Source organism: Microcaecilia unicolor, chromosome 10 (assembly GCF_901765095.1).
Source record: "Microcaecilia unicolor chromosome 10, aMicUni1.1, whole genome shotgun sequence".
Lineage (NCBI taxonomy): Eukaryota > Metazoa > Chordata > Amphibia > Gymnophiona > Siphonopidae > Microcaecilia > Microcaecilia unicolor.
In genome coordinates, this window is record NC_044040.1 from 193,868,525 (window position 1) to 193,881,173 (window position 12,649).

The 12,649-nt window shown below is 40.6% G+C and overlaps 1 protein-coding gene across 4 annotated transcripts in view; it reads right to left on the bottom strand.

Moving 5' to 3' along the window:
- ZBBX (zinc finger B-box domain containing) overlaps window positions 1-12,649 on the bottom strand; it is a 182,708-nt gene that overhangs the window by 70,385 nt on the left and 99,674 nt on the right. For all 4 annotated transcript variants that reach the window (XM_030217101.1, XM_030217100.1, XM_030217098.1 and 1 more), the window contains one exon: window positions 8,748-8,868. In XM_030217101.1, coding sequence (XP_030072961.1) covers window positions 8,748-8,868 — 121 coding nt within the window. The remainder of the gene's footprint in view (window positions 1-8,747; window positions 8,869-12,649) is intronic.

Sequence of the window (12,649 nt, forward strand, 5' to 3'; positions counted from 1 at the left end):
TCCCCCTAACACCCACCCCAGTCATTGAAGGTATGCTATTGTTCCTCCAGGGTCTGAAATCTCCATTTTAAGCATAGAAGCTCTCTCACTACAACTTTTGACCCTTTACTCTTGTAAGCAGCATCACCTTTTCATCTATATTCAACTGAAATATCTTTGCAACAACTTGTTACATCTGTACTAATGTAGAATCTGTGCAGTACTCTTCTCCTATGATGTTCATTAGCAACACAAACATGTGGAACAAAGACAGTCGTCACTATTGTCATAAGCAGAACAAAGGCTTTGTTAGGATTGGAAGTGAAATCAATAAGACAAATACTTTTGATATGACCTCTTTGATAAAAGAAGAGATTAAATTTATGCAGAAAATGTCTGCAGAAACATCCTATGGTTCTGTTTTAATTCCAGATGTGCCTTCATTTAGTGACAATTTATATACATAGCTAGTTTCATTATATGCCTTTCTAAGGGAAAATATGCAAACTGTATATAAAACATCAGGAAATTACATAACGGCTTACAATATAAAATTTTGGTTTTGTTTGGATCATATCTCTTTTCTATGCCAGGATTACAAGGCAATCTGAAAGGTATGGATCCAATGATATATTATCATTCCTTTCAAAACAAAATCCTATGTAATTGACTGCTCAGAAAGTGGACATGTTTGCTTTTCACATATTGCACAGTAAAAAAAAAAGAAAAAGAAATGTGAAAAGCTGATTTTAAAGGCAGGGACATATGATAAACCAAAAAGGGAATACATTTATAACAAAATATAAACAAAATACTTTAAAGAAAACAAAAAGTATTAGGGCAAATAATCTTGAAAAAAAAAATAACAGTCATCATGAAACTTATAAACCAAAAGGTAGCAGTTCTACCCTCTACTTTCTTAAAAGCCAGCTCTATAAACTGGCACCTAGTTTATAGAATAGTTGTGCTTATGCACATGATTGGTGCCAATAACAGGCAGCTAGGCCCATACGTGATGGGTGCTAATCTATAAACAATTCACCTAGATCACTTAGTGGACCTTTTGTAAAGCCGCACTAGCGTTTTTAGCTCATGGTATAAACTGAAATGCCCAAAGGAATATAGTGGGCATTCCAGCATTTTCAGCTAGCTAAAAGCTCTAGCGCAGCTTTGTAAAAGACCCCCTTAGAGCGCAAATGTTGGGGGGGGCATACATATGCGTGGAGCATGGGCATGTCACCAAGCGATGTGTGCAACATCTAGAATATCAAATCAAATTTGGAACTTTTATACCACTAAAATCCCCTTTTCAGGGTTCAGTGTGGTTTACAACGATTAGGGCAGAATGATGAGATGCCTCAGGAAGGGATTGCTGATAGCTTGAGAGGAAGAAGGAACGTGATCCGGATCTTAGAAAGAATGACTGTGACTGAGAGGGAGGTGAGTGAGATGTGGGGAAGAAATAGGTTTTTAGTCTTTCTAAAGCTGGTGTAATTTTGCTCTGTTCTGATTGCGATAAGAAGGGAGTTCCATAGGGAGGTGCCTACCACTGGGAAGAGTGAGTTGAATGTATTCAGGAATCTAGTCCCCTTGCAGGATATAGAGGATAGGAACAGTTAATCCTTCAGTCTTTTAGATTGGGTAGGTGTAGCGATATCAGTCAGCAAGCAGGAGGTGACTGTACAGGCAGCTTTAAACCTGATCCTTTCATTGATGTAGTTTGGCCAGGTATGGTGAGATACTGTCATACCTGTTCAGTTTAAAGATTAGTCTGGCTGCTGTGTTCTGGATTAATTGCAGTTTCTTTATATATTTAGCTTTTATTCCCAGGAATAGGAGGTTGCAATAGTCCAGATGTGGTAGGATCAACATTTGTACCAATAGCTTTTTGGTCAAAGAATGGCCGTCCAAGTCAGAGCTGTCTCATTTTAATAGTGTTTTCTTCCTGACAGCAGTATGTTAGGGAGAAGTCTAGGAGTACTCCGAGCACTTTTGCTTCAGATTTGACCGTAAATGACTCGCCACTGTGCATCATGATTGAGGATGGAATCTGGATCTCTGGATTCTGGAACTAAAGGATTTTAGTTTTTTGAGGATTCAGCTTTAATTTGTTCTTTGTTCCCAGTTTTGGACAGAGTCCATCTCAATGGATATGGTCTGGGTAGGGTTGTGTCCAGGTTGGAGTATCAGTAGTAGAAGTAGGATATCATCGGCGTAAGACAGTAATAATTCACCTAGGCCTAGGTTAATTGATCTGAGCGAGGACATGAAGAAGTTAAATAAAATAAGAGAGGAGCGATCCTTGTGGAACACCATTCAGAGTACCAATAGCGGGAGAGGAGTTGATTTCATTAGCTGAGTAACTTCTACTAGCCAGTAATTCATTGAATCATTTGAGAATCAGTCCGGAGATGCCTGTTTAGTCCCGTCTTTCCCATAGTAAACTGTTCAACTGTGTCAAAGACTGCTGATATGTCAAACTGGAAGAGAATTACCTGGGCATCCCTGCAGATGTGTTGTTTTAGGTAAGTGGTTAGTATAAGCAGTAGGGATTCCGTATTGTGTGCCAATCTGAAACTGAACTGCGAGCGGTGTAGAATTGAAAATCGTTCCAGGTAAGAGGACAGTTGTTTGCTGACATAGGATTCCAGCATCTTTGTGAACAGGGGTATGTTGGCAACAGGACAATAGTTTGCTGCTAGAGTTGTATCTAGGCCAGAGACTTTCAGCAGTGGCGTGAGAACAAGTTTACCCATGTTTGAAGGGAGGAAACCAGTCTCAAGAAGCTCATCGAGTCTCGCAGTTAGACACTGAATTATCTCTGATGGGATCGATGAGAGGGGAGATGTAGGACAGCTGTCAAGACTGTAGTAAGAGCATGAGCATTTCATTACTAGAGTTTTTATTTTGTCCTGTGGCAGTAGTTGAAATGTGGCCCAGTTTTGGTCAGAGTAGAATGTGTGAATAAGGTATGATGCTGCTGTTATGCTCTTGTTCTGGTCAGTGGTTTTGTTAATCTTAGTGTTAGTCTTCAGGATATCAGCTCACAGGATGACCTTATTGGCAAAATAGTCTGCTAATTCTTGAGCGGGAGACTTACTGTGTGCTGTCTAGCGTAATGGTGGTCGTTAGACTCCTTAATAACGCGAATAACGTCTTGTTGTCTAATTGGTCTTGGCCTACTAGTAAGGTGTACTAGGTGCGTTTGGCTGCTGTTACCTTTTGTTTATAGTACTGAAACTCTTTTCCAGTTTGCTTTGTTCGTGGACAAATGGCTTTTTCTCCACAGTTTTTCTAGTTCACAGCATTTTAGTTTGGGTTTGGATAAGTAGTCTGAAAACTATGGGGAGTGTTTGATTGTCTAAACCTTTTTTGATGGAGAGTGGAGCAATCTTGTCTAAGACCTTGGTTATGGCGGTGTCCCAGAAGGATTTCATTTGAGACTTGAGTTGGGTAGCAGGTATTGGTAGCCTTTGTTAACTCGAACCAGAAGCTAGTTTCATTTATTCTTCCTCTTCTATGTACCAGCTTGTAGGGTTTGTGTCTGGATGGTCATGATAGGCAACTGTCAATGGATGGTCTCGCTGGTAGTGGAATTGCCTGCCATCTGAACGATCTGATCAAATTAAAAGGGTAGGAGGTGAGAAAGTCGAGGGAGTGTCCTTGCTCATGAGTGGAACTGTTGTTGAATAGGGTGAGACCACTCATGTCTAGAAAAGATATGAAGTTATGTACATTGGTATCAGCGTCATCATCAACGTATAAATTGAGATTGCCTAAAATGACTATTCTTAAAAATTGTGATAGTTTAGCCGAGATAATTTCAGTTACCTTGTGTACTGTCTTAGTCCAGAAGCCGGGGGCTGATATATGAGAAGTTGTCCAATCTGACCTACTGTTTTTGAGTCATTTTCAAATGTGCACATCATGCATTCCAATGCAGGAGAAAGATGTGAGGTGACAAGTGAGATTCAAAGGAAACTTATGAATGAGAGCAAGGCTGCCTCCTCTCTTGCCTTGTCTCAGGGAGTGTAATATGTTATAGCACACTTAGGCTCGACCACCTACACAGTAGATGATGGCAGATAAAGACAGTCCATCCAGTTAGCCCAACAGGATAAATTCATAGCATAAAGTATGATGTGATGCTATATATGCATACTCGATCTTGATTTGTGCTTGCCGTTTTCAGGGCACAGACCACAGAAGTCTGCCTGGAACTGGCCTTATTCTCCAACTAATTAAATTGTTATCAAAGCCCACTCCAGCCCATCCAAATCTGTCCAGCCACGATCAGGGCGCAGGTCAAAGATAACACAGCCTGTGAAGAGTTCCAAACCTTCTGCAGCTGGGTGCACGCAGCCTAAACTGCATCAGGTTGTATGTTTGCTATGTACCTTTGTACATGTGCCATGGGTTCATAGTGACTGTTTTACTTAGAAGTCTAGTTATGTACATTTACTCCAAGCTGTTTCTATAATCAGACTTCCTATGTCTTTATTTTTGCTTTCTTTGCACATTATCTTTGCTGCTATTGTAAATAAAATAATTGCCTTATTTTCATAATACCCTTGGTGTGTCATTAGTTCTTTTATTGTCTAGGGCACAGTGAGCTTGGATCTAAGCATAAGAAGGATTACATTTGCTTCTGATACTTCACTCACTAAGGCTGATATCGCTAGAGATCTAAGCTAAGTGTCAGGTACTCTAATAACACCCAAAAGTGTGTAATCTCTATAGAGTCTACAGACTGGCACTGACCTTTTTCTCCTATTACTGAAGCTGAATCTTTCCAACCATGATCAGGGCACAGACCACAGAAGTCTTCCCAGCACTGGCTTTGCTTCTCAATTACTGGTGTTACCATCTAATCACCACTAAGCTTCTTTGGTTCCATGCTTTCCATATAGGATTCTTTTGTGTTCATCCCATGCATTTTTGAATTCTGTTACTGTTTTATTTATTTATTTATTGCATTTGTATCCCACATTTTCCCACCTATTTGCAGGCTCAATGTGGCTTACATAGTTTAGTTATGACATTGTCATTCCAGGATATCTGATACAATTAGTAATGTGCAGAGAATAAGTAAGGGGAGGAAGAAGGAAGTGATTAGGCGGGTAAGTATAGAAGGTGGACTTTCATAACTGGATGGGTTAGTGAGGTGGATTAGTGAGGCTATAGGTTCTCTTTGTAGGCCTTGTTGAAGAAATATGTCTTCAGAGATTTGCGAAAGTTTGTTATTTTGTCAATTGTTTTCAGGTCTGTAGGTAATGCATTCCATAGCTGCATGCTCATGTAGGAGAAGGTAGTGGCATGCATCAGCTTGTATTTTAGTCCCTTACAGCTGGGGAAGTGCAGATTGAGAAATGTGCAGGATGATCTTGAGGCGTTTCTGGGAGGTAGGTCCACGAGGTTTAGCATGTAGATTGGGGCGTCTGCGTGAATCACCTCCCGCAAGACAGCATTCCAGGTATCTATCACCCTTCTCCATGAAAAAATACTTCCTGACATTATTGCTGAGAAAGTCTCCCCTGCAAACTCATGTCCTCTAGTTCTATCACCTTCCCATCTCTGGAAAAAGTTTGTTTGTAGATTAACACCTTTCAAATATTTGAACATCTGTATCACATCACCCTCATCTTTCCTTTCCTCCAGGGTATACATCTTCAAGTCTTTCCTCATATGGGGTTTGTGACACATAACATGCAATTTTCATCACTTTTCTCTGAACTGCTTTGTCTTTTTACAGGCCTCACCAACGACTTGTACAGGGGCATCCCCCCCCCCCCCCCTCCTTCTGCTGGTTATACCCCTCTCTATGCACTCTAGCATCCTTCTGGCCATGGTCACCATCTTGTAAACTGTTTCGTCACCTTGACATCCTCAGACACCATCACCCCAAAGTCCTTCTCCTGAGCTGTCAATCTCTCTCCTCCTATCTGGTACATCTCCTTTGGATTTCTACGACTCAACTGCAGCACTCTGAACTTCTTCACATTAAATTTGAACTGCCAGACCTTTGATCATTCTTCTAATTTTGACCATTGATCTATCCTAAGTAGGTGCACTTAACTTTCAGTGCACAAATGTGGCTTTGTGCTACTATTTTATACAAAAGAGAGAAGCAATAGAGTTTGCACAACTCTATAACATTCTTTTAGCAAGCTTTTGAAAACTTCAAATAATGTACTGTACAGGATGTCTATTTTAATTTTTGATGGTATATCAAAGTCTCCTGTAAAAAGGAAGTACTAAATAATAGAAGAGAGAGATGAAATTACTACAGTTCTCATTGGTAAGGAAGACCTTACACTGACCTAGTCTTTTTTAAAGAGTATGAAGGATACAAATCAAATAACTTCAGGCAGATGTTCACACTTATAGAAATTGTAAATGTTCCTTCTGTTCTAAAACTGCAATAATATAAGTACATAAGTACATAAGTAGTGCCATACTGGGAAAGACCAAAGGTCCATCTAGCCCAGCATCCTGTCACCGACAGTGGCCAATCCAGGTCAAGGGCACCTGGCACGCTCCCCAAACGTAAAAACATTCCAGACAAGTTGTACCTAAAAATGAGGAATTTTTCCAGTCCATTTAATAGCGGTCTATGGACTTGTCCTTTAGGAATCTATCTAACCCCTTTTTAAACTCCGTCAAGCTAACCGCCCGTACCACGTTCTCCGGCAATGAATTCCAGAGTCTAATTACACGTTGGGTGAAGAAAAATTTTCTCCGATTCGTTTTAAATTTACCACACTGTAGCTTCAACTCATGCCCTCTAGTCCTAGTATTTTTGGATAGCGTGAACAGTCGCTTCACATCCACCCGATCCATTCCACTCATTATTTTATACACTTCTATCATATCTCCCCTCAGCCGTCTCTTCTCCAAGCTGAAAAGCCCTAGCCTTCTCAGCCTCTCTTCATAGGAAAGTCGTCCCATCCCCACTATCATTTTCGTCGCCCTTCGCTGTACCTTTTCCAATTCTACTATATCTTTTTTGAGATACGGAGACCAGTACTGAACACAATACTCCAGGTGCGGTCGCACCATGGAGCGATACAACGGCATTATAACATCCGCACACCTGGACTCCATACCCTTCTTAATAACACCCAACATTCTATTCGCTTTCCTAGCCGCAGCAGCACACTGAGCAGAAGGTTTCAGCGTATCATCGACGACGACACCCAGATCCCTTTCTTGATCCGTAACTCCTAACGCGGAACCTTGCAAGACGTAGCTATAATTCGGGTTCCTCTTACCCACATGCATCACTTTGCACTTGTCAACATTGAACTTCATCTGCCACTTGCACGCCCATTCTCCCAGTCTCGCAAGGTCCTCCTGTAATCGTTCACATTCCTCCTGCGACTTGACGACCCTGAATAATTTTGTGTCATCGGCGAATTTAATTACCTCACTAGTTATTCCCATCTCTAGGTCATTTATAAATACATTAAAAAGCAACGGACCCAGCACAGACCCCTGCGGGACCCCACTAACTACCCTCCTCCACTGAGAATACTGGCCACGCAATCCTACTCTCTGCTTCCTATCTTTCAACCAGTTCTTAATCCATAATAATACCCTACCTCCGATTCCATGACTCTGCAATTTCTTCAGGAGTCTTTCGTGCGGCACTTTGTCAAACGCCTTCTGAAAATCCAGATATACAATATCAACCGGCTCCCCATTGTCCACATGTTTGCTTACCCCCTCAAAAAAATGCATTAGATTGGTGAGGCAAGACTTCCCTTCACTAAATCCGTGCTGACTTTGTCTCATCAGTCCATGTTTTTGTATATGCTCTGCAATTTTATTCTTAATAATAGCCTCCACCATCTTGCCCGGCACCGACGTCAGACTCACCGGTCTATAATTTCCCGGATCTCCTCTGGAACCCTTCTTAAAAATCGGAGTAACATTGGCTACCCTCCAGTCTTCCGGTATTACACTCGATTTTAGGGACAGATTGCATATTTCTAACAGTAGCTCCGCAAGTTCATTTTTTAGTTCTATTAATACTCTGGGATGAATACCATCAGGTCCCGGTGATTTACTACTCTTCAGCTTGCTGAACTGACCCATTACATCCTCCAAGGTTACAGAGAATTTGTTTAGTTTCTCCGATTCCCCCGCTTCAAATATTCTTTCCGGCACCGGTGTCCCCCCCAAATCCTCCTCGGTGAAGACCGAAGCAAAGAATTCGTTTAATTTCTCCGCTACGGCTTTGTCCTCCTTGATCGCCCCTTTAACACCATTTTCGTCCAGCGGCCCAACCGACTCTTTGGCCGGTTTCCTGCTTTTAATGTATCTAAAAAAGTTTTTACTATGTATTTTTGCTTCCAACGCTAATTTCTTCTCAAAGTCCTTTTTTGCCCTCCTTATCTCCGCTTTGCATTTGGCTTGGCATTCCTTATGATCTATCCTGTTACTTTCAGTTGGTTCTCTTCTCCACTTTCTGAAGGATTGTTTTTTGGCTCTAATGATTTCCTTTATCTTACTGTTTAGCCACGCCGGCTGACGTTTAGTCTTTTTTCCCTTTTTTCTAATACGTGGAATATATTTGTCCTGAACCTCCAGGATGGCGTTTTTAAACAGCATCCACGCCTGATGCAAGTTTTTTACTCTGCGAGCTGCTCCTTTCAGTCTTTTTTTCACCATTTTTCTCATTTTGTCGTAATCACCTTTTCTATAGTTAAACGCTAGCGTACTTGATTTCCTAGTTTCACTTCCTTCAATAATAATGTACTGAATACCTTCTGTGCTTCTTAAGCAATAGTTTCTCCAAATAAGTTAGGCCATTTTCTTTAAAATCGATGTCAACTGTTTTTTTCACAAGCGTCAATATAGTTTGTACCTCCGAATTTCCAACATTTTCTGTAAAAAAAAAAAAAGAAAACAGAAAACTTATTAGCTATCCTCACCTGCATGATACATTTAATAGACTCTGAACAGAAGCTATTAAACACTACTAGCATTTTTTGGTAACATTTATTAATGTTTTGCAGAAATTACATAGTATTGAATAAAAGTGTTTTATAAACTCATGCTTTTTTGCATTCTGCTGCCCAGAATCCTAAACTCAAAATGAATTAAAGCAGGTGTTTGTGGAGTGCCGCAGGGATCGGTGTTATTTAACATATTTATAAATGGTCTGGAAACACAACGAACAAGGTGATTAAATTTGCAGATAACATAAAACTATTCAAATTTGTCACAACACATGCAGATTGTGAAAAATTGCAGGACGACAGGGCATCCAAATGGCAGATGAAATTTAATGTGGACAAATGCCAAAGTGATGTACATTGGGAAGAATTACCAGAATCATAGTTACCTGATCCTAGGGTGCGCATCTTAGGAGTCAGCACTGTAGCCTAGTGGTTAGAGCATCAGCCTTAACATCCAGAAGTGCCCTGTTCAAATCCCACTGTTGCTCTTTGTGATCTTGGTCAAGTTACTTAATCCTCCATTGCCTCAGGTACAAAATTAGATTGTGAGCCCTCCAGGGACAGAGAAATACCCAGTGTATCTGAATGTAACTCACCTTGAGCTACTACTGAAAAAGGTGTAAGCAAAATTCAAAATAAATAATTTGTAGACAATATGCTGAAATCTTCTGCCCAGTGTGCGGTGGTGGCCAAAAAAGCAAAAAGGATATAAGGAATAATTAGGAAAGGGATGCAAAATAAGACAAGAATATTATAATGCCTTGAGTATTGTGTTCAATTCTGGTCATCGTATCTCAAAAAAGATAGAGGAATTTGAAAAGGTTCAAAGAAGAGCAACCAAAATGATAAAGGGGATGAACTCCTCCCATATAGGGAAAGGCTAAAGAGGTAGGGCTCTTCAGCTTGGAAAAAAGACGGCTGAAGGAGGATATGATTGAGCTCTATAAAATCCTGAGTGGTATAGAACGGGTAGAAGTGAATTTCTCACTCTTCCATTAAATACAAAGATCATGGGCCATTCAATGAAATTGCATGGAAATACTTTTTTCATCAAAGAATAGTTAAGCTCTGAAACTCACTGCCAGAGGATGTAGTAACAGTGGTTAGTATATCTGGGTTTTAAAAAGGTTTGGACAAGTTCCTGGAGGAAAAGTTCATAGTCTGTTATTGAGATGGACATAGGGGAAGCCACTGTTTGACCCAGGATTGGTAGCATGGAATGCTGCTACTAATTGGGTTCTGCCAGTACTTGTGACCTGGATTGGCCACTGTTGGAAACAGGATACTGGACTAGATGGGACCACTGGTCTGACCCAGTATAGATATTCTTATGTTCATATATACTATACATTCAATGTGAATGAACAATTAACATCAGGAAATCAAGAAGTCCTGATTGCACATGTCCCTAAGCTCAGTGCTCGGTGGAAGCCCATTTCTGCAGCAACAGTCACCCTAAGTCTTATAGGATAAATGTCTATCAACTTTGCACAGTAAGATGATCCAGGTTTTTGCCCATGGCTCAAATTCTTTCAACTTGGCTTGGAATCATCTGTGGCATGAAGCCTTCATGTCTTCACACAGATTTTCTATTGGATGCAGGCGTAGACTTTGATCGGGCCATTCAAGGTCATTCACTTTCTCCTTGCGAAGCCACTCCATTGTTGCTTTTGCTTAGGATCATTATCTTGCTGAAAGGCAAATCTTTCTCCCACTGCAGGATCTATGTCAGATTGGACCTGTAGGAGTGTTCCCAGTGTATCGCTTTTTGTGTACTGAGGCCTATGAACCAAACTCTGACCAGGCCTGGAACTATCTTTTCAGAGCAAAACTGTCATGGCTGCAACATTTCCTGCATTTCTACACTGCCTGCCAGCTGAGGACACAATAACATTACAGAGAACATCTGTACTACATCATTGGGGATGAAGTTGATAAGACAGATTTACAGATAAGGCTTGTGGGCCCCTTGGTCAGTGTCAGCACCAACAGGGAATGTGTCTCAATCAACTATGGACATCATTGTTCTCCAGGCCTGCATTTCATCTCCTGGACAGGAGGACTGTATGTATGGCCAAAATGGTCACCTGAGGACATTGGACCAAAGTCTGGGACCGGACTTGAAGAAGAACAAAGGGAGAAGAGTTTTTGGCATGGCACCAGAGCAAGCACACAGCTAATAGCTCTGGATAGACTGTCTCTGTGCCTTCTATGTACTGAGCATCTCTGTATAACATTACAAAAAAGTGTAAGCTGATAATTACTGCTTCTAACTTGGTGCAAATGACCAGCAATTGGTGCTGGCAAGATCAGTAACGTTACGTACCTCTGCACTAACCAAAAGGAAAGATTCTGCCTTTCATCCAGAGAGATTCTGCTACAAGGCAAATGGTCTGTGATGGTGAGAATCCGGAGTTCATTCCTATAGTTTGGGGATAGTTAATGTTCCTAGTTTGCCAAAGGCTGTGTTAGCTCAGGGCTATATTTGGCTTTTAGTATTCTCTTCTCAGGAATAATTCATAGTACTTAACAGAATATATATGCAGATTTTTACTTCTGTGAAATTCTTAGATATTTTTGTGTATCCTAGCAGTATTTATTGTGTGTGCTTGTTTGCCATTTTGCTAATTACTATTATATAATGAAGAATATATATATATATTTTTTTTTAATTTCCACTTTGGCATATATCTTCATTGGGTACTACCAGTGGGAAATGAATCCTATTTGATATCCTGTAGTACCATTCCCTAGTCACATGAGTCCAGAGAATTGCTAGGCTGGTTGAATTTCTGACTGGCAGAATATTACTAGTTCTGCAATTAGCTGTATTTTCCTAAGCACATTCCACTACAGAACATTTTTCCCATCAGGATCCGACTTGCACTTTGCATCTATATAAAAAAGAGAGCAGATTGCAAGGTGATGTTCTCTAACATTTTATCAAAGGAATAATAAATCACCACCTTGTGATCTGCTCTCTTTACATATCCATACTGTTTGTGGATCAAACAAACTTCTCTTGTTTTGCCAACTACTCTTTGCATCATCCAGTCTTTCACTCTACCTTCACAAGTTCCCTGTCCCTAGAACAGAATGCTGCCACCACCATCCTTTATTGTAGGTTTGGTGTTAAAGAGATTTAGTGTTTGTTTTATGCAACACACGTCAGCATTGAGACCAAAACAAGTTTCACTTTTACCTCATCAAACCACATAACATTCTCCCTCATGCATACAGTAGATTCTTTCTTACCACCCTCCTATATAGGTCATGTTTATGAAGCAATCTTAAATTGCTGAACAGTCAATATTTTTCCTAGTCTTGACCAAACTCATCTGTAGTGCTTTTGAAATAAACATAGAAACAGAGAAAAATGTAAGCAGATAAAGACCATCAAGCTCATTTTCAATGCACTTAGCCTCCCAAAGTTCCATAGAAACCTATGGAATTTAGCCTCCCAAAGTGCTTTGAAAATATGCCTCCATATGGTCTATCCAGTCTGCCCATCCATGCCATCAACTCTCCCTATCACTCCCTTAGAGATCCTATGTACTTGTCCCAAGCTCTCTTGAATTCAGATACTGTTTTCATCTCCACCATTTCTACCGGGAGGCTGATCCACGAATTCACCACACTTTCCGTGAAGTAGTATTTTCTCAGGTCACTTCTGAATCTAATCTTTCACCTTCATCCTTTGCCCTCTC